The sequence below is a fragment of the Pseudochaenichthys georgianus genome, chromosome 12 (assembly GCF_902827115.2).
Source record: "Pseudochaenichthys georgianus chromosome 12, fPseGeo1.2, whole genome shotgun sequence".
NCBI classification, from domain to species: Eukaryota; Metazoa; Chordata; class Actinopteri; order Perciformes; family Channichthyidae; genus Pseudochaenichthys; species Pseudochaenichthys georgianus.
The window spans coordinates 11,645,772-11,671,348 of NC_047514.1; the positions used below are offsets into that span (position 1 = coordinate 11,645,772).

At 42.0% G+C, this 25,577-nt stretch overlaps 1 protein-coding gene across 2 annotated transcripts; it reads left to right on the forward strand.

Moving 5' to 3' along the window:
* Positions 1-539: 539 nt before the first annotated feature.
* Positions 540-25,129, forward strand: atp2a2b (ATPase sarcoplasmic/endoplasmic reticulum Ca2+ transporting 2b). 2 transcript variants are annotated; one of them, XM_034096601.2, is made up of 24 exons: positions 540-1,202; positions 1,485-1,502; positions 1,614-1,696; positions 3,376-3,480; positions 5,656-5,794; positions 11,318-11,398; positions 12,162-12,247; positions 12,719-12,874; positions 12,963-13,104; positions 14,503-14,669; positions 17,364-17,452; positions 17,656-17,758; positions 18,313-18,444; positions 18,577-18,696; positions 18,930-19,148; positions 19,247-19,370; positions 19,530-19,741; positions 19,889-20,109; positions 20,200-20,402; positions 20,873-20,958; positions 21,072-21,205; positions 21,462-21,579; positions 21,702-21,822; positions 24,091-25,129. In XM_034096601.2, the coding sequence occupies exons 1-24, from the start codon at positions 1,085-1,087 to the stop codon at positions 24,102-24,104; spliced, it is 2,991 nt and encodes a 996-aa protein (XP_033952492.1). In that variant the 5' UTR covers positions 540-1,084; the 3' UTR covers positions 24,105-25,129. The 2 variants fall into 2 exon arrangements, with proteins under 2 accessions (XP_033952492.1, XP_033952491.1); XM_034096600.2 differs by lacking the exon at positions 24,091-25,129 and having other exon boundaries at positions 21,702-23,281.
* Positions 25,130-25,577: the final 448 nt, after the last annotated feature.

Sequence of the window (25,577 nt, forward strand, 5' to 3'; positions counted from 1 at the left end):
CTTAAACCAACCTTATCCTTATTTACCCACCACTCTCAATTAAAACAGAACATAAGATTGATGAGTGTTTTACAGTAGGGAAACGGATAAAAATAATAAGCTCACTTAGATAGCAGGACATTTTAGCATAGAAAAGTGGGTGTATTCCTTACTCAAGACATGAGATACATTACACACGTGTAAAACAGGATATTTTCCTCAAAATTGTTCTTTCTATTTTACTAAAATACATTGTTGTAACTATTTCCCTCCCTGCAACATTTATATATAATTTTTACCCCATACTAACTAATACATCAGGAATTCTGCAACTGGATCAATCTAATGAAAAAGGTTGGAATGAGTTTCAGTGTCCTCTAGTCTAGGCGAAAATGCCCTTTAATAAAAAAAAGCACAGCCGTCGTTGAGAGAGAGAGAGAGAGAGAGAGAGAGAGAGAGAGAGAGAGAGAGAGAGAGAGAGAGAGAGAGAGAGAGAGAGAGAGAGAAGGACTTCCGGTGTGTCCAACCAATCAGCTGATTCCACATGCGGACACCGAACACCGCATTCGACAAACGCGAGAGCTGCAGCGGACAATCCCGATTGGTGCCGATAGCGACGTCGGTGATTCCGCAACACAGGCAAAGCGAGCTGCAACAGAGCCACATGTTTAAGCCGTCTATTTGGACCAAATTGTACCGGTATTTGCTGTTTCAGAAGAAGAGTAATATATTTAAATATCCAATTGAGGCTGTGACGTGTACTATGAATTGTTCACTTAAGGTCTCGCAGGAAACATAGCGGACTACAGCCGGCGAATTCAAGCGGAGCCGAACGGTTAACATTAGCTAGCTTTAGCCTGTTAGCTATCCGTTAGCTCAGAAGCCGCTATCTCGTCAACTCGCCAGACACCTGCACGCCAAGCTGTCCCTCGCTGAAGCTAATTATTCCGTTACGGTCAACACCGTGGGATCCTAGCTCCTATTTTCATCAAGTATTTTTTTTGTTTTAAGTCCCGAGGTCACACTAAAGGAGGAGAGAACCGTGACAGGTTGAGGCTGGGACCAGCAGGGCAATACAAGCCGTGTCCTCAAGTGGTCGTTCACCATGGACAACACACACACAAAGACAGTTGAAGAAGTTTACAGCTTTTTTAACGTGAATGAAAGCACAGGTCTGAGTTTAGAGCAAGTTAGGAAACAACGGGAACGTTATGGACCAAACGGTAAGGAACACATTTTTTTTTTTAAAAACAAGTAACGTTAGCTTTTTGTGTTATGCCGGTGTCATGATGGCCCGATTTGTAACGGTGAACCGAACGGAAGGTTGTCGACGTCATGCACTCTATGTTGTAATACCGGCGAGCATCAGTGATGTGTCTTAGTAAACAATTCATCGTCCTTTATTATATTGACTGTGTATTACTGCTATTGTTTTAAATTATTATTAATTTAAATAACCCATTGTCCATCTCTTTTGCCTGCGGTCTGAATGGGATGATATGCAGAATTGCCAGCGGAGGAGGGTAAGTGGAAGCCGCCTGTATATGTTTACAATCCATCATTCATATAATATTTCAATTAAATGGAAACGTTCATTTAAATTCCAGTTATTAAATTAAATGTTTGTCTTCTAGGTAAATCCCTTTGGGAACTAGTGGTTGAACAGTTTGAAGATTTGCTTGTGAGGATCCTTTTACTCGCCGCTTGCATATCATTTGTAAGTATAACACACTTGTTTTGTTATTTGTAGAGGTGGTTTGTGGAGTTCATTAAACCAGTCTGGACCTGATGGATCTGTCTTTATGAAACTCCCATTTAATTTTTGCATAGCCAGGTGATCTGCCTTGTTTAGTATCTAGATACGTAGTAATAAAAGGCTGTGATCAGATTGTGTCACTCGTTGTAAAGAGATGCGTCATCCACTCAACTTGAGATACAGTTGTCGATAAAGATGTTGGGTACTAGAGTAGTGACTTAATAATCCATTCTCAAATCTTCATATATATATATATATATATATATATATATATATATATATATGCATGCTCCTTTCCTTCAAAACACAGACTAGTTTGTGTTTAGGAGAGAAAATGAACAAGTAAAACATTGTCTGTGTTCATCTCCACCACATTCCTTCCATTTACTCTTTTTAGTGATGAGTTCAGTGCTTTTTCTTCTTAGCACAGCTCTATCATCCTACAAAGTGTGCACATAGACCTTCTCTGATTCAGTGTAGCGCCTTTCTCCTCTCCAAGGCGCCCAGAATCTGTCTAGGGACACAACCCAGATGACCATTTATTTTCATGATTCCGTCTTCTAGAATGATACAGTATGTTAGCTCTGCTTTTGGTCTCAAATAAAATCACAAGTCATTAGATTCTCTTTGAGTCTTGCTTTCAAACAGATTATGTTAAAACCTCAATAGCCAAGTGGTCTAAAGTTAAAAATAAATGCTGACATGTTGTTAATCTGGCAACTAATGGCTATTTCACTTTATTATGTGTCACATTGTTGGGAATAGCAGCATGCTGTTAAAGAGTACAAGTGGCAAACACCTGACATTTTGATGTCCATTTTCTATATTCTTATTGTGAATACATTTCTTAAACCATACATCACTTTTGAGTCTTATTTTGATGTCACTAGTGATAAGCAATCCCTACTGTTGTTTATGTGTGACACGGTATACTATCCCGTGGTCCTGTTTCTCCTAGGATGTATTGCTTGCGTATCGGCTAAGAACATCACTCACAAAGCCATGGTAATGACAGCCAGCAACGCTCATAAATCACCAGCTGCTGTAGTAGCGTTCAATCACACCAGCACACAGCCCGCAGACATTTCTATCAGCATGACAGAATGTAGACAACAGAGAAATATACAAAGATGTGCACCTTTCTTTTTTTCCTTTGTATTAATTGGACATTTGATTGGCCATGCTTAAATAGCTTGAAGCAGGAAACGGGGGGCATTGGCATTTCGTTTGACACACTTCACTTCCTGGCACAGATTCTAAAAGAGGACAAAGTGGTTACTACACTCACTTTCTCTCCAATGACTTTGTAACACACTTGGCCCAGTTCCTACAATTCTGGAAGATACTGGCTTTGTATTTACTATGAATTATTAAATGATTTTTTGATGCTTAAAAATAATTATCCTTAATCTTTTAAAGTCAAATGTTGGTCCTGGTACAACTTTAATTACTAGGAAGGTGCATGAAAAAGACATTAAGTGGAAGTTCCAGAATGAGTGTTTAGTTATTTGTGTTCTTTGGGGTGCAGCTAATCGTATCCCATCCTGATTTCAATGGGCTCAGTATCTCACACTTGACTATTATTACTTATTGAATGTATGCCGACAATGTCCATTCATTTTTCTCTCTTCTGTGTGTAGGTGCTGGCTTGGTTCGAAGAGGGAGAATCAACCGTTACAGCCTTCGTGGAGCCTTTTGTTATCCTGCTCATTCTCATAGCAAACGCCATCGTAGGAGTCTGGCAGGTAAACATGTTACATTTCATTTAATTTCAAACCTTTATTTATACAGATAAATCCCATTGAGATCATTGATCTCTTTTCCAAGGGAGACCTGCTCAAGTAGTTCCACATGAAACATAAAAACATAAATAGAACAACAAAAGGACATCATACAGCATCATTTACATAATTATCCACATAAACGGGTACCAATAGCTTCCAATTGACTAGCATCCAACCGAGCTTTAAAAACATTTAGTGGCACCAGATTGTTCAGTTTCCATTTAATTTGCAGACTATTCCAAGACAGAGGAGCTGCGCATCTAAAAGCTGTCTTCCCTAAGACAGTCCTAGCAGTTGGCACATTTAATAAAACCACAGCATTCGATCTCAGGCAGTAGCCACTTACAATTTTCCGTGAGATCAGGGATTACGTCATTCGGGGTCTTTCAAAGCATCACTTCTAGAATAAAATGTTTATTTATTTTTATGAATACTCAGAAATGTATGCCTCAAAATATGGGACACAAACTATGTTTTTTGGAAAGTCTATAATGAGGTTTTAATAAAGACATTGGACATGTAACATTTCCCATTCAGGCCAAGGATACAGCGCACATCCCCTCCGTGTAAGAACACTCTAATCTGAAACACCTCTTCTTGTCTCAGTCACACGTGAAACCTGGCCTGCTCCACTTCCTCCTCACTTGGTATATTCTCGTCCACATTCATTAACCTATCCTTTTAGGCAAACCGTATCTCACGCCCTTTGACTATGCAGGGTCACATTATGTTGAGAGTGAATCAAGACAACAAATGCAATTGTTTTTCCTTTGTGCTTGTAAGTGGTTATTTTAATGCCTCTGTTTATTACGTGCCTGCACAGTCTTAGCTTTCCCCCAGGATTTACGGTGTCTGTTTCGATGAGAAGCATTATTGATCTTTTAAAATGCACCTTAATTATAGGCAGGAAGCAAACCCAGCATCAGCTTTGTATATAGGCATTCATCACAACACGCAGAAAGCAAATCAATTATCCTTTCTTTTTCATGACACCTTTTCAATCAAAGTCAGAATTGCCCAGAATCTGTCATATTTCCCCGAAGTCAGTTATGATGGATACACACACCGAATGCCTTTGAATGCAGCCTAAAAACAGTTAAGGATATATTTAATTGACATGCTTTTTAATCAGGCATTAATTAGTCAAGCTAATTATAACAATTATTAAATGATATCTCTTTAGTAGCCATTTCTTTTTCACCTAGCATTTTTTTCCACCCGTAAGGCAATATCTTTTAGACGTCTTCAGGATATATCCTACATTCTTAACTGAACAGATCAGTTATTATCATATTATTCACTAATTAGTCCTGCTGAGGCTTTAGTAAATGGCAAGCTGTTGCAGTAGGTGGCTGGTTGTTTGACTTTGTTTATGTAAAGCAAAGCATTTGTAAATGACGTAGAAGTGGAGGAGGCGAGCTCTGCTCCTGCTGTTATTCATATGGCTCTACCTATTCAAAGCAGTTGATGTTTTGTGATTCCATTTCTTTTCTAAGCTTCTTTTTAACCTTGTAGCATTAACCTTTACCAGTAGCCATCTTAGTAACTGCGTGTCCCTGTTGCTATTCAGTTAAAAAAAACCTTAATGTCCCGAGGTTGTGTGCTTGTCTTGCCGTGTCTCGTTGAGTGCTGCTTGCCTTCCTGCCAGCGTGGCTGGGAGCTGCCACTAAAGCTGTCCACTCTCAGAGCGAGCTGTCAGACACCGTGAAGTCAGCACTAACACAAAAGTGCAAGTGAAGAATGATCAAGAACGAACTGAATAGGCAATAAGAGAGCATTACGACAAAACAGAGGCAAGATGTCACTGTAGTCTTCGGGCACTATATACAGTACATTTTGGGTTTGGAACATCGCCATTGAATGGGTTACTCTAAAATGTATTGTCACATTTGAAAAGATAACCATGTGACCAAGGCAAAAGCTTTCTTGTTTGTTTTCTTCGTCTTCAGCCTTTTACAACATGTAGTACCAGTGTTTACATTATTCTCAATTTGAATAATGCTGCTCTAACTGAAACAGCATGTCTGAGACGTCACTTGGTCTCTAACTCCCCTTTCATCCAGTTCCCGGGAAATGCTTGGTGTCTGTGTGAAATGAACTTGTTAACTTTTGTTCCCTCTTATTTCTACTCTTCAGGAGCGAAATGCAGAAAATGCCATTGAAGCCCTTAAGGAGTATGAGCCAGAGATGGGGAAGGTGTACCGTCAGGACAGAAAAAGTGTCCAGAGAATCAAAGCCAGGGACATTATGCCCGGGGACATCGTGGAGGTGGCAGGTAAGGTTAAAAGCATTTAGCTTTGTTTATTCCCAAGGCAGTCTTCCAAGTGCGTGCATGCAAGTAACATTACGCCTATTGCATTGAGCGTGCAAGCTTTTGCAGCTTAACATTCTTTTCAAGTTTTTATTATTTACTTTTTTTCCCATTTATTTCCTCTGATAAGTCGCCGACATGCTTTTCATGTAAACTATAAAGAAGGATGAATACGTGGCTGTCTCTCAACACTCGGATGCTTTTAGTGACTGCGGGAAATGTATGGAGAACATTGTTCATCAGTTCTGTAAACATTATCACCAGTGTTATGACGTACACTTTGCACAGATTTAAACACACACACAGCTGATCCCTGATCTTGTTCATCCCCTTTGACGGTTTCTGAAATAATGGTAGTGCTGAGTTAGTAAAGCAGTTATGCAATACAGAGCAGGGGTCCAAACTGTTCCATAACATTTTATTTTCTTGGCTAACTTTAACTTGATTAAGGCCACGTGTGTTTTTTTGACACATTTTTGCGTCACTGTATTGTTTTGTATTCATACACTGCATTTATCTTATTACCCAACATGGCTTCTAGTGACTCTGGCCTTTAACTGCAGCTGCTGCACAAGTAGTGGACATTTAAAAGGACTTACTCGCAATGTATTTTTGTATTTAATTTTCTTTTAGTTTTACCTAAATTAAAGTTAGAGGCAAAACTGGAAGAAACACCATTGGGCCATTTGATTGGCCGATTGAGACAAGCCATTTCGGATTGGTCAATTATAACAAGGAATCAGATCCGGTGTTTGAAAAGAGCTATCGTATTGGGCAACTGAAACAACCATCTGATTGGCCGACTTAAACAAGCAATTTCATTGGCCCATTGATATAAGGTGGTTTTTGGTGCATTCTAATTGTATTATCTATGAACATTTGATGTCATGTTGCTTTAATTGTAGCTATTGTTCAGCTATAGCTAGCTCTATTAACAAATCAGCTGTCTATTATAGCTAAGATTCCTGCTGATAAAGATTTTGTGTTGAGTGAGCACAGGCTACGGACTGCCAGTGTTGTGTTTCCTTTATCTTCATATAGTGGAAGTTGGCTACTGCTGAATTAAGGGTTGCCTTGTTAACACAAATACACTTTTATTGGCAGCCATTGAGCACAAATAGTGCTGAGCAGCAGCGCTATTTTAGTTTCAAACGTTTCTGAGCCCTGAATGTCACAAAGGGTTGCTTTACGTAACTGGACAGGCAGGACAAAGATTTTATTTTTGGCTTCAGCCATTCAAACATTGTTTTGTCTCCAGAGTACGGCAAGGCTTCATTACAAATCACAAGTCCCCTTGTTTTTATTTCCGTCGGCGCTTCACTGATGCAACAGTTGGTATTCTTTGCTTCTTTTTGCTTGCTTTTCTTTCACCGTGCAATTCCTTATTCGACAAGAGTGTCTTAATCTGTCGCCGAAGTGATGGCCTTGACCCTTGTAGCAACCACATCCTGTGCAGAGGAAATAAGAGTGCCCTTTCCCTCGCACTTTATTTCTCTTCCCCGCATTCATTCTTTCTGGCTGTATGTAACTTGAATGTGTATTATGCGAGACTGGCCACCCCTGTCCTCTTTCTAAACCAGTCTGTGGGCAGTGTTCACCATTAATGTGTTCCTGCGATGAGGGGGGAGAAGACAGCACAACAGGATGTAACATTTAGAAAGGGTACAGACTCAATTTGATAAATAATTTGTGCTCCAGATGGCCACATGGCCAGATTACCTCTCCTGTGTTTTAGAGTGTAGGATAGTCTGTCTATTGTCATCACCAACGCTATTAGTCTCTGCCCGTCCTTCACTGTCTCTTCCACATGTCCACGCTCTGTGCTATCCTTGCCAATGTTATTGCTCTCTTATTCGACAAAGCCATGATATGGAATACACAGTCATGTGTTTGTGTTTTTTTTTTAAGGTTTGATCTCAATGTTTCCATTCATGAGACGTTGAGGAGTCCCTTGAGGGCTCGATGAACTCATGAAAGGTCTTAGAAAGCTGCAAACTACGTGATAGCTCATCAGGGAACCGAGGCACAGTGAGAAAAACAATATACAACCCCCTTAAGGGCTATAAAGTTTCACTGGACCCCACATGATGTGCTGTGGAGTAAATCCACACTTCTATTTATATGAGTTTGATTGGAGTAGGACCACTGTTGGTTTAAGGGAGGAAAGGTGGGGACAAAGACGACAAACTTGTGTGTTTGTATATGCAGACTGACATTTGTCCCTCACTCTAGGGAAAATATGATAAAATCTTTTGTTCACAAGGGAGAAAAAAAGCTCTCTCTTTCCCAGAGGCTTTCCACTCTTTCCCAGCAAAAGAGAGCATGGGATGTAAGATGAAAGGAAGGATCCCTCCCAATTTGAGACAGCTGCAAGTTTTTGGGGAAAATACAGCATATTTCTGAACTTATGGTAACGTATAAATCATAGCCACATTATTAAAGTGTAACATACATAGAAACACTTATAACTGTATCAATACAGAGTTTACATTGAAATGTAATTGGGTTATTCTTCCGAGGAGAAATTAGCTTTTTATGACGATGAAGTCAGAACGCATAATCATGTGAAACAGATTATAAACATATGTTTGATAATGATACGGTTTTAAATACAAAACAATAATAACTAGGTCTTATGTCTTCTTGCTGCCACTGAAAGTAGATGTGTTTCTTTGCTGAGACTGTATTCTCAGCGGTGAACACCAATGAGTGGTACACACAACTTTACTTTGGCGTAGGAGGTTTTTCTAATTAGTGACTTTTTCTAGGAAGCTTCCCACTGGACTTTGAGTCTTAAATGTCTCCAGTGAGTACAGGTCCTCGTCTCCTTTCTGTCCTTCCTCATGCTACACTTTTACTATCTCCGGTCTGTTTGGGAGGGGGGGGGTCTAGTTTGAAGAAGAGTAGGTGAAGTCTTCGAGCCTCCTGTCAAGTGAAGGACCAAATTTGGTAGTGCAGCTGGTACAGTACAGGAGCATTATAACCTCTGTTATAGTGCATCTACTGCAATAACATTGGTAATTGGTATAATGTAAACATGTTTGTTTTATTGGTAACTTAGTTATTGCCTCCTTGTAGTCTCTGTATTATGCTTAGTTACTTTAATCTGTCCCGAACTCATGAGTGTGGTGTGTTGTGAATGAACAGTTTGTTAGAAAGCAACCATAACACTGTTTCTTTTTAAAGTTGTGTGACGGGGAGCGGGTTCTCCTTGCTTAAAGCTGAAGTTTTTATAATTTCCCCTCCCCCAGATCCAGCAGCACATGTTTGCAAACTGATCAAAATAGTTTTCCCATTTTTGGACGTGCGTTTTGCAGGACTCATCTAATCCCCCTTCCCATTCTCTCCTCCTTCCCCCCTCTTCTCCTCTCCACTCAGAAGGGCACTGCAGAGGCCCGAGGGTTGGTTTACATGTCTGTCACCGCTCTCGACTGTCCACACAGAGGTCCCTTAAGAGCCTCTGGGTTATTTGTTTTTGTATTGCTCTTACCGTTTCACCCTGTCGAGCTGTTCCAGATTTAACCTTGGTGCAGCAGTGGCATTTTTCAATGTGATTTTTGGATTTTAATAAAACGTGCCATGGGGACCCTTCTGCAGCATCATGCAAGCCAAGTCAGGCGGTGTGATGAATATGCCGCAGCAGGCTCCTGAAAAAAAAATTACTTAAAGGTAGGGTAGGTAAGAATGGAGAATCCAGCTAGTGCGCTAGAATTTGAAAGTACACAACTGAAAAAAACCTGTCCCTTCCTTCAGACTTCCTTACAGAGCCCCTCCTCCAACACACACGAACATGACCAATGAGGGCACGAGATAAGTTTGTGCACGAGATGGAAGGCTGACAGGCAGGTAGGCCATCCAGTTATCTGCCACGGGCCGAGGCAGATAACTGGTCGTGCTTTTTACAGCGCCACAGCTTCCACAGATGAAATATTTGTATATATATGTTTTCAAAGCATTTAATTTACATTAATTGATTCATTCATCTGGATGCATTCCATGGAATATAACAAAGTGTTTCTGAAGTGAATTACCTACCCTACCTTTAAGTCGGACTACTTTCTCGGAAAGTGCCAGAAAAAACTGTTTAGTTTAAGAAAGTGGTACAAACTAAACGCAAGCACTTACCCCTCGCTCTGTGTAAGAGCTGGTGACATTGACGCTCATTGGACCAATTCATGGGGAATTTGATTTGGTTTTTTCTGAAACAAGCTCCAGCCCAAGGCACAGTCCCAACATATGTTCTTGTCTGGCTGCTGTGAAATAAATGTAGTTCAATTCATCCAATGAGATCATAAAAACGATCTGATGTAAAACTTTTTTGTGCAACAAAGTTCACAGCATGACGTCAGACACACCGTCCCCACAAACTTGCGGGAAATCTTGGACCGCTTGATTTGGCGTGACTGCCACCTTGCTTGGCCCATAGTTAGTATAATAGCACAGTTATATACAGGAACATAATAGTTCTGACACTTTAATGTACTTCTAGGATAATCTTCTCAGGTTATATTGTTTCTTCTTCATCATAGATCTGACCTATCAAGAGATAATACATTGCTTGTTGATATTTCCATCCCCATCCCATAGAAGGCTTTAAATCTTAAACTATCCCTTGAAAGCAGATAAGTATCCGAATGGCAAACATTTTAAATATTTGTTTCTACAATCAAAGCCTTGAAGTTCATTATCAACACTTTGTATCTGCCGGTTCAGACCCAAACCACATGTGAAATGAGACAGAATAATTAAAGCTGTTTGATACTGTTTTAAGCAAAGCTAATCATCTTCGGTGGCTTTAAAAGCACTTATCTGCCTTCTGCAGAGGAAACACTTGTTTGGACTTTGTTGTATATTTACATTGGTTTAAAGGTGGGGTAGGTAAGTTTGAGAAACCGGCTCAAGATACACTTGTTATATTCCATGGAATGCTCTTAACATCCCGATAGCAATGAATATCTTAAGTGCTTTGACAAAAAATCCATAAAAAAATGTCATCTGTGGAAGCCGTGGTACTGTAAAAAGCACGACCAATCATTTTAGCCGGCTCGGCTGTGTGTGTATTTTCGCTCGAGCTGGTTTCTCCAAAATTACCTACCCCACCTTTAACTAGAGATTGCTAAAGCCATGTGTAAGTGGAAAGAATGAGCAGCAATCTATTTGTGTCATGAGATAAGTGGAACATTAATAATTCTATGAACGCATGACTTTCCCTCAGTGTCTGTGTGGGGCGGCTTTTGTTTGTTCATTTGGTTTATTTCAAAGTGTTTTCTCTTTCATGAGAAGATGGTCTAATTTAGGAGGTGTCTTTTTACATGTAGAACATTTACTCAACTGGCTGAATACAGTATTTGATCAAATCTCAAGTCATCTGCTTTTATGGCCTCTATTTGACAAAGTACCCACCCACCTGTCGTCATAGCATTTACAGATCCCTTTAACTTGTAAAGAGGTCCTTTAATGTCTCGTTTGCTTTGTTTCTGTCCACAGTTGGAGATAAAGTGCCCGCAGACATCAGGCTCTGCTCCATCAAGTCAACAACACTGAGGGTAGACCAATCAATTCTTACAGGTAAAACCATTTCCTTTTTGTTTATCTGTTTCGTCTGTGATTCTCCATTTTACACATACATGTATTTAAACATTTCACATGTGACCCATCTAGCTTGAAATACAAAAACATGCATTTCCTTGGTATCATTTCTCCGCCTCCCTCTGCCACCGTCTCGCCTCTTGTGATCAACCCAGACACTAAACAAGAATAAGCCATTTCCTCTTCCTTTTGATGCGCATGGCCTCATTACCCCCTGTTGTCATGGCTGCTCAGGCAGTGACGAAGCTAAAGGAAGGGAGTGTGATATGGATGAGAGGAAAATTAAATAAATGAAGTTGTAGATGGCTAATTAGAGAGCAGTGCAGATGGAAAGGATTAGAAGGGGAGAGATGGAGAATGCACGAGAGAAAAGGGTTTATGTGAATCGAGTCCTTAAGTGGCTCCTCTTCCTATGCTGCCTTAATTGGTAGCAAATTCCACGGGATATTTGAGTGTTGCAGCTATTTTCTCCCTCTTTCCTCCCCCATTCATGGCGTTACAGCTTGTCAAATGCTTCCTTACTTACGGCATTAGGAAAAGTGCAGCCCCGTTATTTACACACATCACATATGGGCTTTGAAAGGCAGTGGCGTTGCAGCGTTTGATGATTGTCAGGCCTGCTCAGTCAGCTGCAACGCCTTTTCCACACACATCTGCCCAATGTGTCAACCAAGCATCACAGCCTCCACTTTCCCCTCTCTCCGCTCCCCTCACTCACATGCTCTGTTTCCACTTCCTGCAGGAGAGTCTGTGTCTGTGATCAAACACACCGACCCTGTGCCAGACCCGCGTGCCGTCAACCAGGACAAAAAGAACATGCTCTTCTCTGTGAGTGACCCACAAGACCATTTAAGTCTGCTTAGTATTGTTACCCGTTTTTATCTTAACTACACCTATAAAAAGGAACAATGTCCTGCTGTCATCCTCCTACTCATCCTCTTGAAAGCTTTTTTTGTATCCCTCTTCACATCCATTTTTCTATTCCAAAAAAAATCTTGTCTTTTTTGGAACATACGGAATTAGCCCTTTTATATTGTGGCTTTCAGTCTCTTGCATGCGACAACATAACGGTGCCAGTCCAAACAGCTTCAGTGTGCATTCATCTACAAAAGAAACATTTACTTCCATGGCAGCTCCCACGGTTACTTAGATTGAAATGTATCGACATGTTGACACTTGCTGCTCCCTGAACCTCCTCGCTGTGTCTTTGTGACACATGGCTTAGCAGTCAGACCAGTTTTACCCCCAGAAGCTTTTCCGTTTAATAATACGTTTTGTTTTCTGCCGCCTCCTCCACAGGGCACCAACATTTCATCTGGTAAGGCTGTGGGTGTGGTGGTGGCCACAGGGGGCAGCACAGAGATCGGCAAAATCCGAGATGAGATGGCAGCAACGGAGCAGGAGCGCACGCCGCTGCAGCAGAAACTGGACGAGTTCGGACAGCAACTATCCAAGGTAATTTATGAACTCTCTCAAACAACCTCTATTTCTGTATCATTTGTATTTGAGTTATGCGTAATTGTTTGCTATTATGATTTTTAAGGTCATTACGCTAATCTGCATCGCTGTGTGGCTCATCAATATTGGACATTTCAACGACCCGGTCCATGGAGGCTCCTGGATCCGAGGTGCTGTTTACTACTTCAAGATCGCTGTGGCTCTGGCAGTTGCTGCAATCCCAGAGGGTAAACTGGACACACACGAGCGTACACACACGCGCTCAGACACACACGCGCTCAGACACACGCGCTCAGACACACACGCGCTCAGACACACACACACGCGCTCAGACACACACACGCGCTCAGACACACACACGCGCTCAGACACACACACGCGCTCAGACACACACACGCGCTCAGACACACACACGCGCTCAGACACACACACGCGCTCAGACACACACACGCGCTCAGACACACACACGCGCTCAGACACACACACGCGCTCAGACACACACACGCGCTCAGACACACACACGCGCTCAGACACACACACGCGCTCAGACACACACACGCGCTCAGACACACAACACGCGCTCAGACACACACACGCGCTCAGACACACACACGCGCTCAGACACACACACGCGCTCAGACACACACACGCGCTCAGACACACACACGCGCTCAGACACACACACGCGCTCAGACACACACACGCGCTCAGACACACACACGCGCTCAGACACACACACGCGCTCAGACACACACACGCGCTCAGACACACACACGCGCTCAGACACACACACGCGCTCAGACACACACACACGCTCAGACACACACACACGCTCAGACACACACGCACAGACACACACACACACACACACACACACGCACAGACACAGACACACACGCACAGACACACACACACACACACACACGCACAGACACACACACACACACACACACGCTCAGACACACACACACACACACACACACACGCTCAGACACACACACACACACACAGACACGCTCAGACACACACACACACACGCTCAGACACGCACACACACGCTCAGACACGCACACACACGCTCAGACACACACACGCTCAGACACGCACACACACACGCTCAGACACGCACACACACACGCTCAGACACGCACACACACACGCTCAGACACACACACACACACGCTCAGACACACACACACACACACACACACACGCTCAGACACACACACACATGCTCAGACACACACACACACACACACACACACACACACACACACACACGTGTGCACTCAGACACACATGCACACGCACACACACACACACACACACGCTCAGACACACACACACACACACACACACACACACACACACACACACACACACACACACACACACACACACACACACACACACACACACACACACACACACACACACTTGTTGCTTTGAGAGCCTTCAATGATGTGCCATTATTCAGACTTCAGGAACATTTTGTTCAAAAATCCTACTTTTTTAAATGCTTATATTTAATACTTGATACAGGATGTCTTTCTCTAACAGCTTATCTCCACTCATGTTTGTCTTAATCCTCTCTTTCTCCGTGGTTCTGTTGCTGTTCCTCTCAGGTCTACCTGCTGTCATCACTACTTGCCTGGCTTTGGGAACTCGGCGCATGGCCAAGAAGAATGCCATTGTCCGCAGTTTGCCGTCTGTGGAGACCCTTGGCTGTACATCTGTCATCTGCTCTGACAAGACTGGCACGCTGACCACCAATCAGATGTCCGTGTGCAGGGTAAGAGAGTGAACGGGGGCAGAGAGGAGAAAAAGTCAGCAAAAGACTGATTGTGAATTTCTCGCATATAACCTTTTTATAGAGAATCTAATCAAATTGTACCTGGCTGTTTGGAGTTTGAAAAATGCAATGTTGATCTAGTTTAATGGAGTATGTTAAGTATTTCTAAGCACTTTGTTTAACCCTGAATTGTAGATCTTACAGTAAGTCAATTATTGCCATTTTTCACCTCGCAGGCTATTTGTTGCCATGTAAATCGGCTCATTAACCTTCACCTGTCAGCTCGGTTCACTGAAAATGTTGACATTGTTAGCTTATCTTTCAACCTTTACACTGGTTTCATAGTAACCAGTGTAACCATGCACTTCAGAGTGTCAACAGGTCAGAGTGCCCGACTAGGCTACTAATGAGTTCACACTATATAAGGACAGCAAAAGTATTTTATCATTAAAGAAATTACCAATTATCAGATGGCAATACTTGTAGAGCGACAGTCATAGTAATCCCTCCATGCTCCTCCTGGCTAAAATCCCTACCACTGAATGATGTTGAATAAGCACTCGGTGGCAGGACAGTCTCAATATGTCTCACTGGAGAGGTTTATTGGAATAACTGTGGTTGGAGAAGTGAAATTAGGAAAGGATTGCATCAGGGAACATATTTAAGTGACACAACAAAATTAAACTACAGTCGCAGGGTGCCCTTTGGAGTTGGAACTGCAAAGGTTTACACTATTTTATTTGTCTCCTTAAAGCTTTGTCTCCTCACATTTTATGGACCAATCTCTTAACGATTTCTGAGGTACCAAAAATCGCAATAAAACCACAATAGTTATTCAAGTTGTTCAGCGCATCTTGGTGGCTTGGTGGCATAAAGATGGCTCGCTGAAGCTAATGTGTGTCTGTGTACATCTTCACCATGACAACAGTACGATGAAAAGGTCTGCTTTGCATAGGAAATGTAAACCAATTGGAAAAAAGGCCAAAAATAAGTTAAAACAGTTGCCTTACATGGACAGAACAATGGTAAGCTAAGTTATAAACCTTTTACTGAGAAATAAAGCAGCCTCGACGGCCTTTTAATGACGGTAGGGATTTACTGAGCGCCAAGCACTGCTGACGCTATATGGCTAATAATGTAAAAATAAGATTTAGTTATACACAGGCAGCGATGCAAATTGATATGTGTATACATGTTCCCCTTTAGTACGTTATAAGCTCATTGTGTGACTTTGTGTTTCCTCCTGCCCTGCGTCTCCATCTTCCTCAGTGCTCTTCCTCAGCCCGTTATCTCGCCGCTCTTCTGTTTCCCTCCTCTCTCCTCCCTCCTCCCCCTTCTCTTTCAGGCAGCATGCTGATCAGTATGCAGTAGTTACTCACTTGCAGCAGAACCAGCAGTAGAGTTGCATAAGTGACCTTGTGTTGAAAGATGTCCTCTTCCCTTGCTCACCCTGCACAATTTTCTTATAGTCGTCATTATGTTAAGCAAATTTAAATGGCTTCATTTTGAAACTAACGGATGCTATTTGATAGTCGGTGACGGAGAAGCTTGACGCATGCAAACCACTTGTGTCTTAATGGCTGAACTAAAATGCGATGCCCTCAGTGACTCAATGTTCCTCCTTCACGTTCAATTCCTTTGTTAAGTGTCGGATCGCCATTGACGTCACTGCTCTCTGTTGTCTCGACGCTGCCCAAGTGCACACATAATGCCAGATGATCATTTTATTCAGAGATTCCAGTTTCCATCCCTCATCATGTATTTCTGTCCTGCACCTCTGGGTGTTGGTGCTTCGATAGAAAGAACGTGTTATCTATCCATGTGTGCAACTATATTAGCAGCTTGAGTGTTGTCTGACTCAAGACCTTGTGTTTGTTTACGTTGATGAAAAAAACACCTCTTATATTTGGATAGCGAAGACAGTATTAGTGGTGTGTGCCGTTTTCTTTCTTCCTGGTGGATAATAATTCTGTTCCCCCATGCTATTTCAATTTAAAGAAAAGATTAAAGTGATTAAATGAAGATCCTGAATAGACCTATTGCCGGTGTTCTTACACAGGTTTGGATCCTCAAGGTCAAATGATTTCCGCCTAGGAATGATTCACTTCATACACTGTTCCTGTTGTGTGTCTGCACACAGAGGAGTCTTGTGTCCATCTCGCTGTAAGATGACATTTATGGAGCCTTCCCACCAGAGAACTCAGTGTCTGCTTTGGCTCGGCATTTTATTATTTATTGCTCTTGTTCAAGCATCTTATGTCTTATTTCCTGTGGATGGTAGTACGCTGCCACCTGCTGGTCCATCAGAACCCCACATCTCAATTCCTAAATCATTTAGGGCTGCTCGATTATTTTTGGTCAATAATTGATATCACGATTATCCATTTACTTTGAAAACATCCAAAAGAAATGTGAACAGAATATTTTTAACAGTTGATTACCCAGAACTTTAAGTATGATTCAACTGAAAAACCAATACAAATGTTTTTCCTTTTTTTTAAATAAAAATAATCGTAATCGTTGCAAGCCAAAATCGTAATCGAGATTAAAATACGATTAATTGCACAGCCCTAATTTACAATGCAGTGTATATACTGTGGCAAAAAGACATCGTTACAACCCTGATTCGGGCAACAATACTTTGTGGGAATACCACGTACTAATTGTATGTCTCTACAACGTTTGTGTTTCTAGATGTTCATCGTTGATCAGGTAGAGGGTGATGGCTGTTCGCTAAAGGAATTCACTATCACTGGCTCGACATATGCCCCGGAGGGAGAAGTGTGAGTATTCCTTCTCATTTGCATGTGTGCTCTTGAGAGTTTAATAATGCATGCAAATCCCCAAAAATCCATTCTACTTGAAATTGATTCATAAAAGTGAAGGCTAACATGAATGTATTGTTTCATACTTAAACTACAAAATGCTTTATTAATGAAATCTGCACAATTGTCTCACTTATTGTCTTTGATTGGCTTTTGTTTAGGTTCCTTGATGGCAAACAAGTCAAATCCTCCCAGTATGATGCCTTGGTAGAGCTGGCCTCTATCTGTGCTCTGTGTAACGATTCCTCACTGGATTATAATGAGGTTAGTCGTGATTTTCTTTTCCCATTATTCTTTAGATCCAATAGGCACTTTCACACCGGAGTACTTTTCCCTTTTAGTTCCGATAGTTCCTGGGATTTTGCGTTCACACCAAAAAGAGAACTTCGTTCATGAGAACTTTCCTGGGCAGAATAAAGTTCCGATTTCTGATTGGCTGGGCGGATTGCAAACCACGCCCCGTAAAACTCTGAAAAGTTTTGTGAAGCCGCCATTGTATTTGCTGGCATTAGCATTAGCCCCGCGCACCGACGGAGAGAGACTAACTTATGGCAACACAAAGAAAAACATAGGAGCGGTGGAGATGAGGAGGTGTCGGCGTTCTGGTGATTTACTCGGAAGGCTTATTCCGGTGTGAATGCGATCGGCTCTCTAGTTCCATGGGGGGACTAAGTGCTGGGAACTAAGTGCTGGGAACTAAGTACGGCAAAGTACTTGGTGTGAAAGCGGCTAGTGTAACTTTGGTACATAGTGCCTTAGATCTTTTCAGTGACTTTTTCTGATGAACCATATGATTTTCTTTTCCTCTTTGTGTCCAGAACAAAGGGGTGTTTGAGAAGGTGGGCGAGGCCACAGAGACGGCTCTCACGTGCCTGGTGGAGAAGATGAACGTGTTCGATACGGATGTCAAAGGCCTGTCAAAGATCGAGAGAGCCAACGCCTGTAACTCTGTACGTTGCCCTCCGTTCTTGAAAGTTGTTTCCTTGCAACCGAAACTCCACGATTTCATTGTACTTGATTGAAACGGTGACAAAACAAACTGAATGCAGAAATGCTAACGAACTGTTTGATCAAATCTTTAGGTGATCAAGCAGCTGATGAAGAAAGAGTTTACGCTGGAATTCTCCAGAGACAGGAAGTCCATGTCTGTGTACTGCACTGCAAATAAGGCCCGATCCTCTGTTGGCAAGATGTTTGTAAAGGTAAGATTTAGTAACATTGCAACTATAACACTTCTGTAGTATCGGCTTTCTCCAAGTCTATTAATGCCACTCAATGATATCCCTTTTTGTTAACTTGAAAGCACCATAATTAGGACTCGAGTGAATCATTGTCCGAAGACTATAAAAAACGTTTTAATGAAAGTGTTTCTCTTATACACTGTTTTGTCATTTCCCTTGTGTTTCCTCATCCGCCTGTCCTTCCCTGCTCATAGGGGGCCCCTGAGGGACTGATTGACAGGTGTACGCACATCCGTGTGGGCAGTGACAAGGTGCCCTTGACCCCTGGCATCAAGGAAAAAGTGTTGTCAGTGATCAAGGAGTATGGAAGCGGCAGAGACACTCTGCGCTGTCTGGCTCTCGCTACCCGAGACCACCGCTTGGTCAGAGAGGAGATGAAGTTGGAGGACTCCGCCCGCTTTGTTGACTATGAGGTGAGAGCGGAGACGGATTTATATTACTCTCCCAAAGCTTCTGGTGTCTAGGTTCCTTTTCAGGTGTGACATTGTTTCCCTTTTCTGTTATCGTGCAGACTGACCTGACCTTTGTTGGCTGTGTGGGCATGCTGGATCCTCCCAGGACGGAGGTGGCAGCCTCCATCAGACTCTGCCGCCTCGCAGGCATCAGAGTCATTATGATCACTGGAGACAACAAGGGTACGTGGAGAAGATTGACTTTGTTTGTTAATAACTTCCCTTGCGGTACGAGCATGAAAACCACTAAAGACACAAGGGCAATCATCACATCTAGTTCTGAATACTCACTTGCATCCCATGCAGCGCTAAGAAATGAACGTGTTGTCCTTTGTACCTTAGGGACGGCCGTGGCTATCTGCAGACGCATTGGCATCTTCGGAGAGAACGACGATGTTTCCAGCATGGCGTTCACCGGCCGAGAGTTTGACGACCTGTCGCCCACTGCACAGAGAGAAGCTGTGCTGAAGGCACGCTGCTATGCCCGTGTGGAGCCTTCACATAAATCCAAGATTATCGAGTACCTGCAGTCCTATGATGAGATCACAGCTATGGTAAGCCGCCTTATCTAACATGTCTTAGTTTATTCCCTTTTTAAATATGCAAGATGTCTTCTCGAAATGAAATAAATGATTTCCTAGTGAAACATTAATGATACACTGTCAACTAGTTCTTCACACTTGTTCTCACTCTCCCTTCAGACTGGTGATGGAGTGAACGACGCCCCTGCTCTAAAGAAGGCTGAAATCGGTATTGCCATGGGTTCAGGCACGGCTGTTGCTAAGAGCGCGTCAGAGATGGTGCTGGCTGACGACAACTTCTCCACCATCGTCGCTGCAGTGGAGGAAGGCAGAGCCATTTACAACAACATGAAGCAGTTCATCAGATACCTCATCTCTTCCAATGTGGGCGAAGTTGTCTGGTAAGGATAACTAGTTTACCGTTTACCTTTTTATATACCTTGTACACAATATACCATAACATCAGATAATTCTGCTTCTCTTGTGTGTAGCATCTTCTTGACCGCGGCGCTGGGATTCCCTGAAGCCCTCATCCCGGTGCAGCTGCTCTGGGTCAACCTGGTGACCGACGGTCTGCCCGCCACCGCTCTAGGATTCAACCCACCGGACCTGGACATCATGACCAAGCCCCCCCGCAACGCCCGCGAGCCCCTCATCTCAGGGTGGCTCTTCTTCAGATACCTCACCATTGGATGTAAGTGGTTACCATATGTGTAGGGATAATTGTCCATTTAAACTTAGTCCTTTGTCAGATGTTATTGTTCATTGTCAATTTCTAGTGTGACATTTTCAGCCAAAAATATCCCCCCCGTTTCTTCATTGCAAGGCCTTTTTGTCTTTGTTAACTTTAACTTGAGTATTTGGAAAATGTAGTAAATATGAACTGGTATTTAAGCTTCTAATGTGTGTACATAAGTGGTGGTAAAACACTTCAGAAGCATTAGCCATCAACAGGCAATAGTACACTAGAACAGCCAGTTGTATTAATGCACAAGCTATCAATTAACTTGCTAAAGATCTGCCGCAATGGCACATTGTGAAAGTAGAGTTTATGCAGGTAGTCACAGAATAGGTCGCATCTAATTGCAGTTTGCCTTCGTCTTGTATTTAAGTGACCGGCCTTTGCGTCATTGTGTGTGTGAGTGACGTCTTTCTGGTCCCCAGGTTATGTGGGTGCTGGCACTGTGGGTGCTGCTGCCTGGTGGTTTGTTGCTGCTGAGGATGGACCAAGGATCACCTTTTACCAGCTGGTAGGAATAACAGCCAAACCGCTACCATCTTGCTAGCAATGCACACTTCAACACACTAACCTAATGTCATTTCCTGTTGGCTTTAATCTATATTTTCCTTTGACTTCCTTTAGAGCCACTTCCTGCAGTGTGGCCCAGAGAATCCAGAGTTCACAGATCTGGACTGTAAGGTGTTTGAGTCTCCGTACCCCATGACCATGGCCCTGTCTGTGCTGGTCACCATAGAGATGTGCAATGCCCTGAACAGGTTAGTTTGAGCAAGGCATTCTCCAGCTTTTACTACTGACAAATAAGCAAGATGGACATGTTCAGAATGATTGTGTTTTGAAGTAAAACAAATTATAATAACAATTGTTCCATTTGTATATAGTGCTGGCCATTTTGTTTTACTTTCTCATAATATAATATATGCCTAAAAATAGCATGATAGGAGATCTTTAAGTGTGCTGGCTCTGAAGTCAGATTGAGTTTTTAACAAACGTGCTCCCTTGTTTCGTTCTCAGCGTGTCAGAGAACCAGTCCCTGGTGAGGATGCCTCCCTGGGAGAACGTGTGGCTGCTGGGAGCCATCTGCCTCTCCATGTCCCTTCACTTCCTCATCCTCCACGTGGAGCCTCTTCCAGTGAGAAACATTTCTTTTCATGAGACACTTGCCCATGACGTAGCGATGACATGTCATTATTTCAAATAGTGATCCACTGAACCACACCTTGACCTTTGTCTCCTCCTCCTCCTTCTTTTCAGATGATCTTCCAGATCACCCCTCTGAATATGACCCAATGGCTGGTGGTGCTTAAGATCTCCCTGCCTGTCATCCTACTTGACGAGTTCCTCAAGTTCGCCGCCAGGAACTACATGGAGCCCGGTAAAGAGCTGGAGAAGCCGGCCGGCTCCAAAGGCTGCTGCCTGCCTGCATGCTTGGAGGGCATCTCCTGGCCCTTTGTGGCCCTTACCATCCCCCTGGTGGGCTGGATCTACAGCACCGACACTAACATGGCCGACATGTTCTGGTCCTGACTGACTTGAGCACAATCTCGACTTTTTCCCATTTTCCTCCCCCGCCCCTCACCGCCATCACCTCCCTATGCCCTCTCCCCTCTCTGCCTTCCTACGTGTGTGCATAGCTTGCGTGTGAGCGTGTTTGTAGAGTTAGCGTGTGTACTAGTGCGTGCCTGCCTACCACCTGTGCGAGAAGGACCAACTTTAACACATAAAACGTAATGGATAATATAAAATGTGAACCGAGAAGACACCTGGTTAGCGTTAGGATAGGATATTTGAATGGGTGAGGCTTTAAATGCGAGTGTAAGAAAATCACCACTCCCGTAGCTGTGGACTTTGTTGCTTGTCTGTAAGAAAAATATACTGTTGACAGTTATTTTATTATTATTATTATTTTCAATATTGCCTTTAAGGTTTATATTTACTATTCTGGGAGTATCAGTTGTCACTACAGTAACAGTTATGTTTAGCTTCCCTCTTCTTGAATAGAAAGTTAAGAAATCCATCATCTGTACAGAGATAGAATTTTATGCAACTTTTTTTATGGCTTCGTCAATTGTTCGACCACTGTGGCTTTGACTTGGCGCCTTCATTTATGTTCACGTTTACCATTGTGTCTTCAGTATATCAACTCGGAACTCTTTCAGAGAGGACAAGCTCCGTGTGGCGGACGGGGAAAGGTTTGGGAGTAAACGTTCGATTGCTCCGCTTTAAAAAAAGAAGAAAAAAAATATTTGAAAACAAAAACGCTGCATGTCTTGTGACCAAGCATGAACTGTATGTGGTTTCTCATTTCTAATTTAATTGTGAATGTCCCCCACCCCCATGTTAGAGTTTAAATTAACCTCATGGATGTACTTTTTTTTACTATAATGATTTGAAAATAAGCCAGTTTTTCTGCACTGGGCAGAGCACAGCTACCTCAATGTGATAACAATAATCTTTGTTTTGCTCATCTCGAGATGCTTTTCCCGACAGGGTTTTGCTAAAGCGTAACATCTGAGGTGTGCCCCTATTTGCTTGTGCAAAAAACGAAGAACAAAACATTTCCTTCCCCTTTAACATTTTTAAGGATATATTTTGTTTGTACTGAGTTCTGACTTTCATTAACTTTATTTGTGTTTTGCTTCGGAGACAGAACTGAGAGGGGATGATGTTATTTACCATCTCATGGCGTTTGATTCAAAGGACCGTAATGTTCAAATCCTAAGACAAAAAAAATACTAATGCAGAAAGTACTCCAAATGAACTTGGATTGCAAGAACCCAAAATGTTGTTTTTTACTTTAAGGAAATATACACTCATAAACCCTTTGAATCAAAGTGTGCTCTGTCTTTATTTAATCCATTGACTTCGTGGTTTTCATATCCGGTGTTTTTTTGTGTGTATGTGCATATAATACTTGAATACAAACCATTTCAGACATATGAATGCTTCAGTGTCCTTGGCACAACATGACCGGCAGGAGACAATCTTAAATATTTGACTCTTAAAGGCTTTAATATCTGGAGGTTTTAGTGTGTGCTGCTCTGTGATGGTGTATCCGAGCCCATTCAGTCGACTGCACTAACATTTAGATCATGTTTTGTTTTGCCTCATCTAAAGCATGTCTTACAAGGTAGAAGCCTGGGTTTGTCCGCACCGTGTGTGTGTGTGTGTTTGTGTTCCACTTAACAACCGTGTGCTTTTCTTCCTCAATGCCTTCCATTGGCTCCCCTGTCACTAGAGTGAGTATCCATTTGCTTTCTTCACACTCTACTAAATACACATTCACTGCAGTAGAATCTAATGAAACGATAGGGCAACGGAGACTTTTTTCCCAGAGTAAAAGCACCATTAAATTGAGAAGAATCCTGGGAAATGTTTTCTTGGTAACTTGTAGACTAGATAAAGGAGTTTTAAAAAGTGATTCTACCCTTTAAAAGTATGCAAGGGAGTGATTATGGCAAGTTTAAACAATTAAAAATGTATAATGCGTTGACCACATGCCACTTTTGGAAATGTTGCTGTGTGCTGTACTTTTCACCGCTCTGTCACTTGCCTATATTCACGCTATAGTCACAGAATGAATTAAACTGGTCATGGAATTTTGAAGTGATTTGTACTAACGTAGTTTTCTCTCCCTTTTTAGGTTGGCTCTCATAAAAACTGGGATAATCTTTAAAGAGTGGGCTCAGAGGCTGAGTCGTCCTCCTGTCCAGCATGTGTGCTGCTCACGCTTACCTTCACACACCTCTGACACCATGATGACCAGCAGTGTGTGTTCCCTTGCACTGACAAAAAGGACAAGTTTTCCATAGTAATAAGACCAAACCCATAAAGGTATACTTAAAAGTGGTTGGAAACAGAATTCCCTTTGCACCACAACACATGACCACACACACTTTTCTTAACATTCGTATACCTCTGTGTGCAGATGCTATATAAAACATGACACTATTCCATTTGTGTGCAGGGAAGTTTCCAACACCCTCAGCGTTCCTTCTTGCATGACAAACTCGTTTCCAAAATTCCATGGTAGCTTGTCACGTAGAGAATCTTTTAAAACACTGGGTCAAACGGTCTTAGCTATACATCGGTGTAAAAAACATCCATGCATGCGTTTCAGCTGTATGTAGGCTTTGCAATTTGTATTTATAGATTATAATGTATAATATTAAAATAAAGACATTAAGAGGGTTTTACGATGGATATATCATAGATATGTAAATCACTGTTTTATTGTAACGGTTGGGGTAATTTGCACAACACTAGAAATTGAGAAATTACTCATGATGAACTTGACTCTGCTCTACTTTTTTTTTAACTTAATTTTCCTTACAATTACTAAGGGCCAATAACTGACCCATTTACTTTGTAATGAAGTGATCATTTGCCATGAGAACAACAGACTTAACACTTTGATTCATTGGCAATCCTGCAATACAACAGTGTTCTCCTGTTTTCTTATACCTCTGCGTTATAACTATTATTATTATTACTGTCATGTATCTTTATCAACTGCTGTAAAACTGTGATCTATTGAGAGGGGGCTTTCCCCTCAGTGACACCTAGTCAAAGAACATTACCATATGTAAAAAGACGATCATTATTGATTATTGACTAATAATGGTTGTACATGCATTACTGAGGTTGTGGTTTCAGGTAAATAAAACGATATAGTATTTGAATTGTGTCATTTTGATTTATTGCATAGCCTATGTGTTTCTCTTATAAAATTACATGAATTACTATGAGTTCAATGGGCAAAATTACCCATGAGGCCTGTGATAGAGCCTAATGTCCCTAAGAGCAGAATGTTAAATACACACAGTATACCTCTAGCTTGTGCAATAACTGTTTTGTTAGAGTAATTTGAATTTACCGCTCTGGTAATGCTGAATATGCAAAACTTCTCAATTTGCATAAACAACGTTATGTTATTTACTCAAAGTATCTGTGTTTACAATATTTGAAAAATAAATCCCAAAATGTCTATATTTAATCAAATTTCGGGTTATTTATAGATTGATTTATGTAAATAATTACAAACATTGCAACGATATGTTTTGCTTCAGACCTCTGGAATCTGATTAACCCTGCATGTATGATATCTCTCCACTAGGTGGCAGTGTTAAG

Excerpts from the sequence above, each read along its gene's own strand:
- atp2a2b (XM_034096600.2), top strand. The coding sequence starts at position 1,085 with ATGGACAACACACACACAAAGACAGTTGAAGAAGTTTACAGCTTTTTT. Across the intron at positions 12,248-12,718 it reads AAAAGAACATGCTCTTCTCT|GGCACCAACATTTCATCTGG; the intron begins GTGAGTGACCCA and ends CCTCCTCCACAG. Across the intron at positions 13,105-14,502 it reads AGTTGCTGCAATCCCAGAGG|GTCTACCTGCTGTCATCACT; the intron begins GTAAACTGGACA and ends TGTTCCTCTCAG.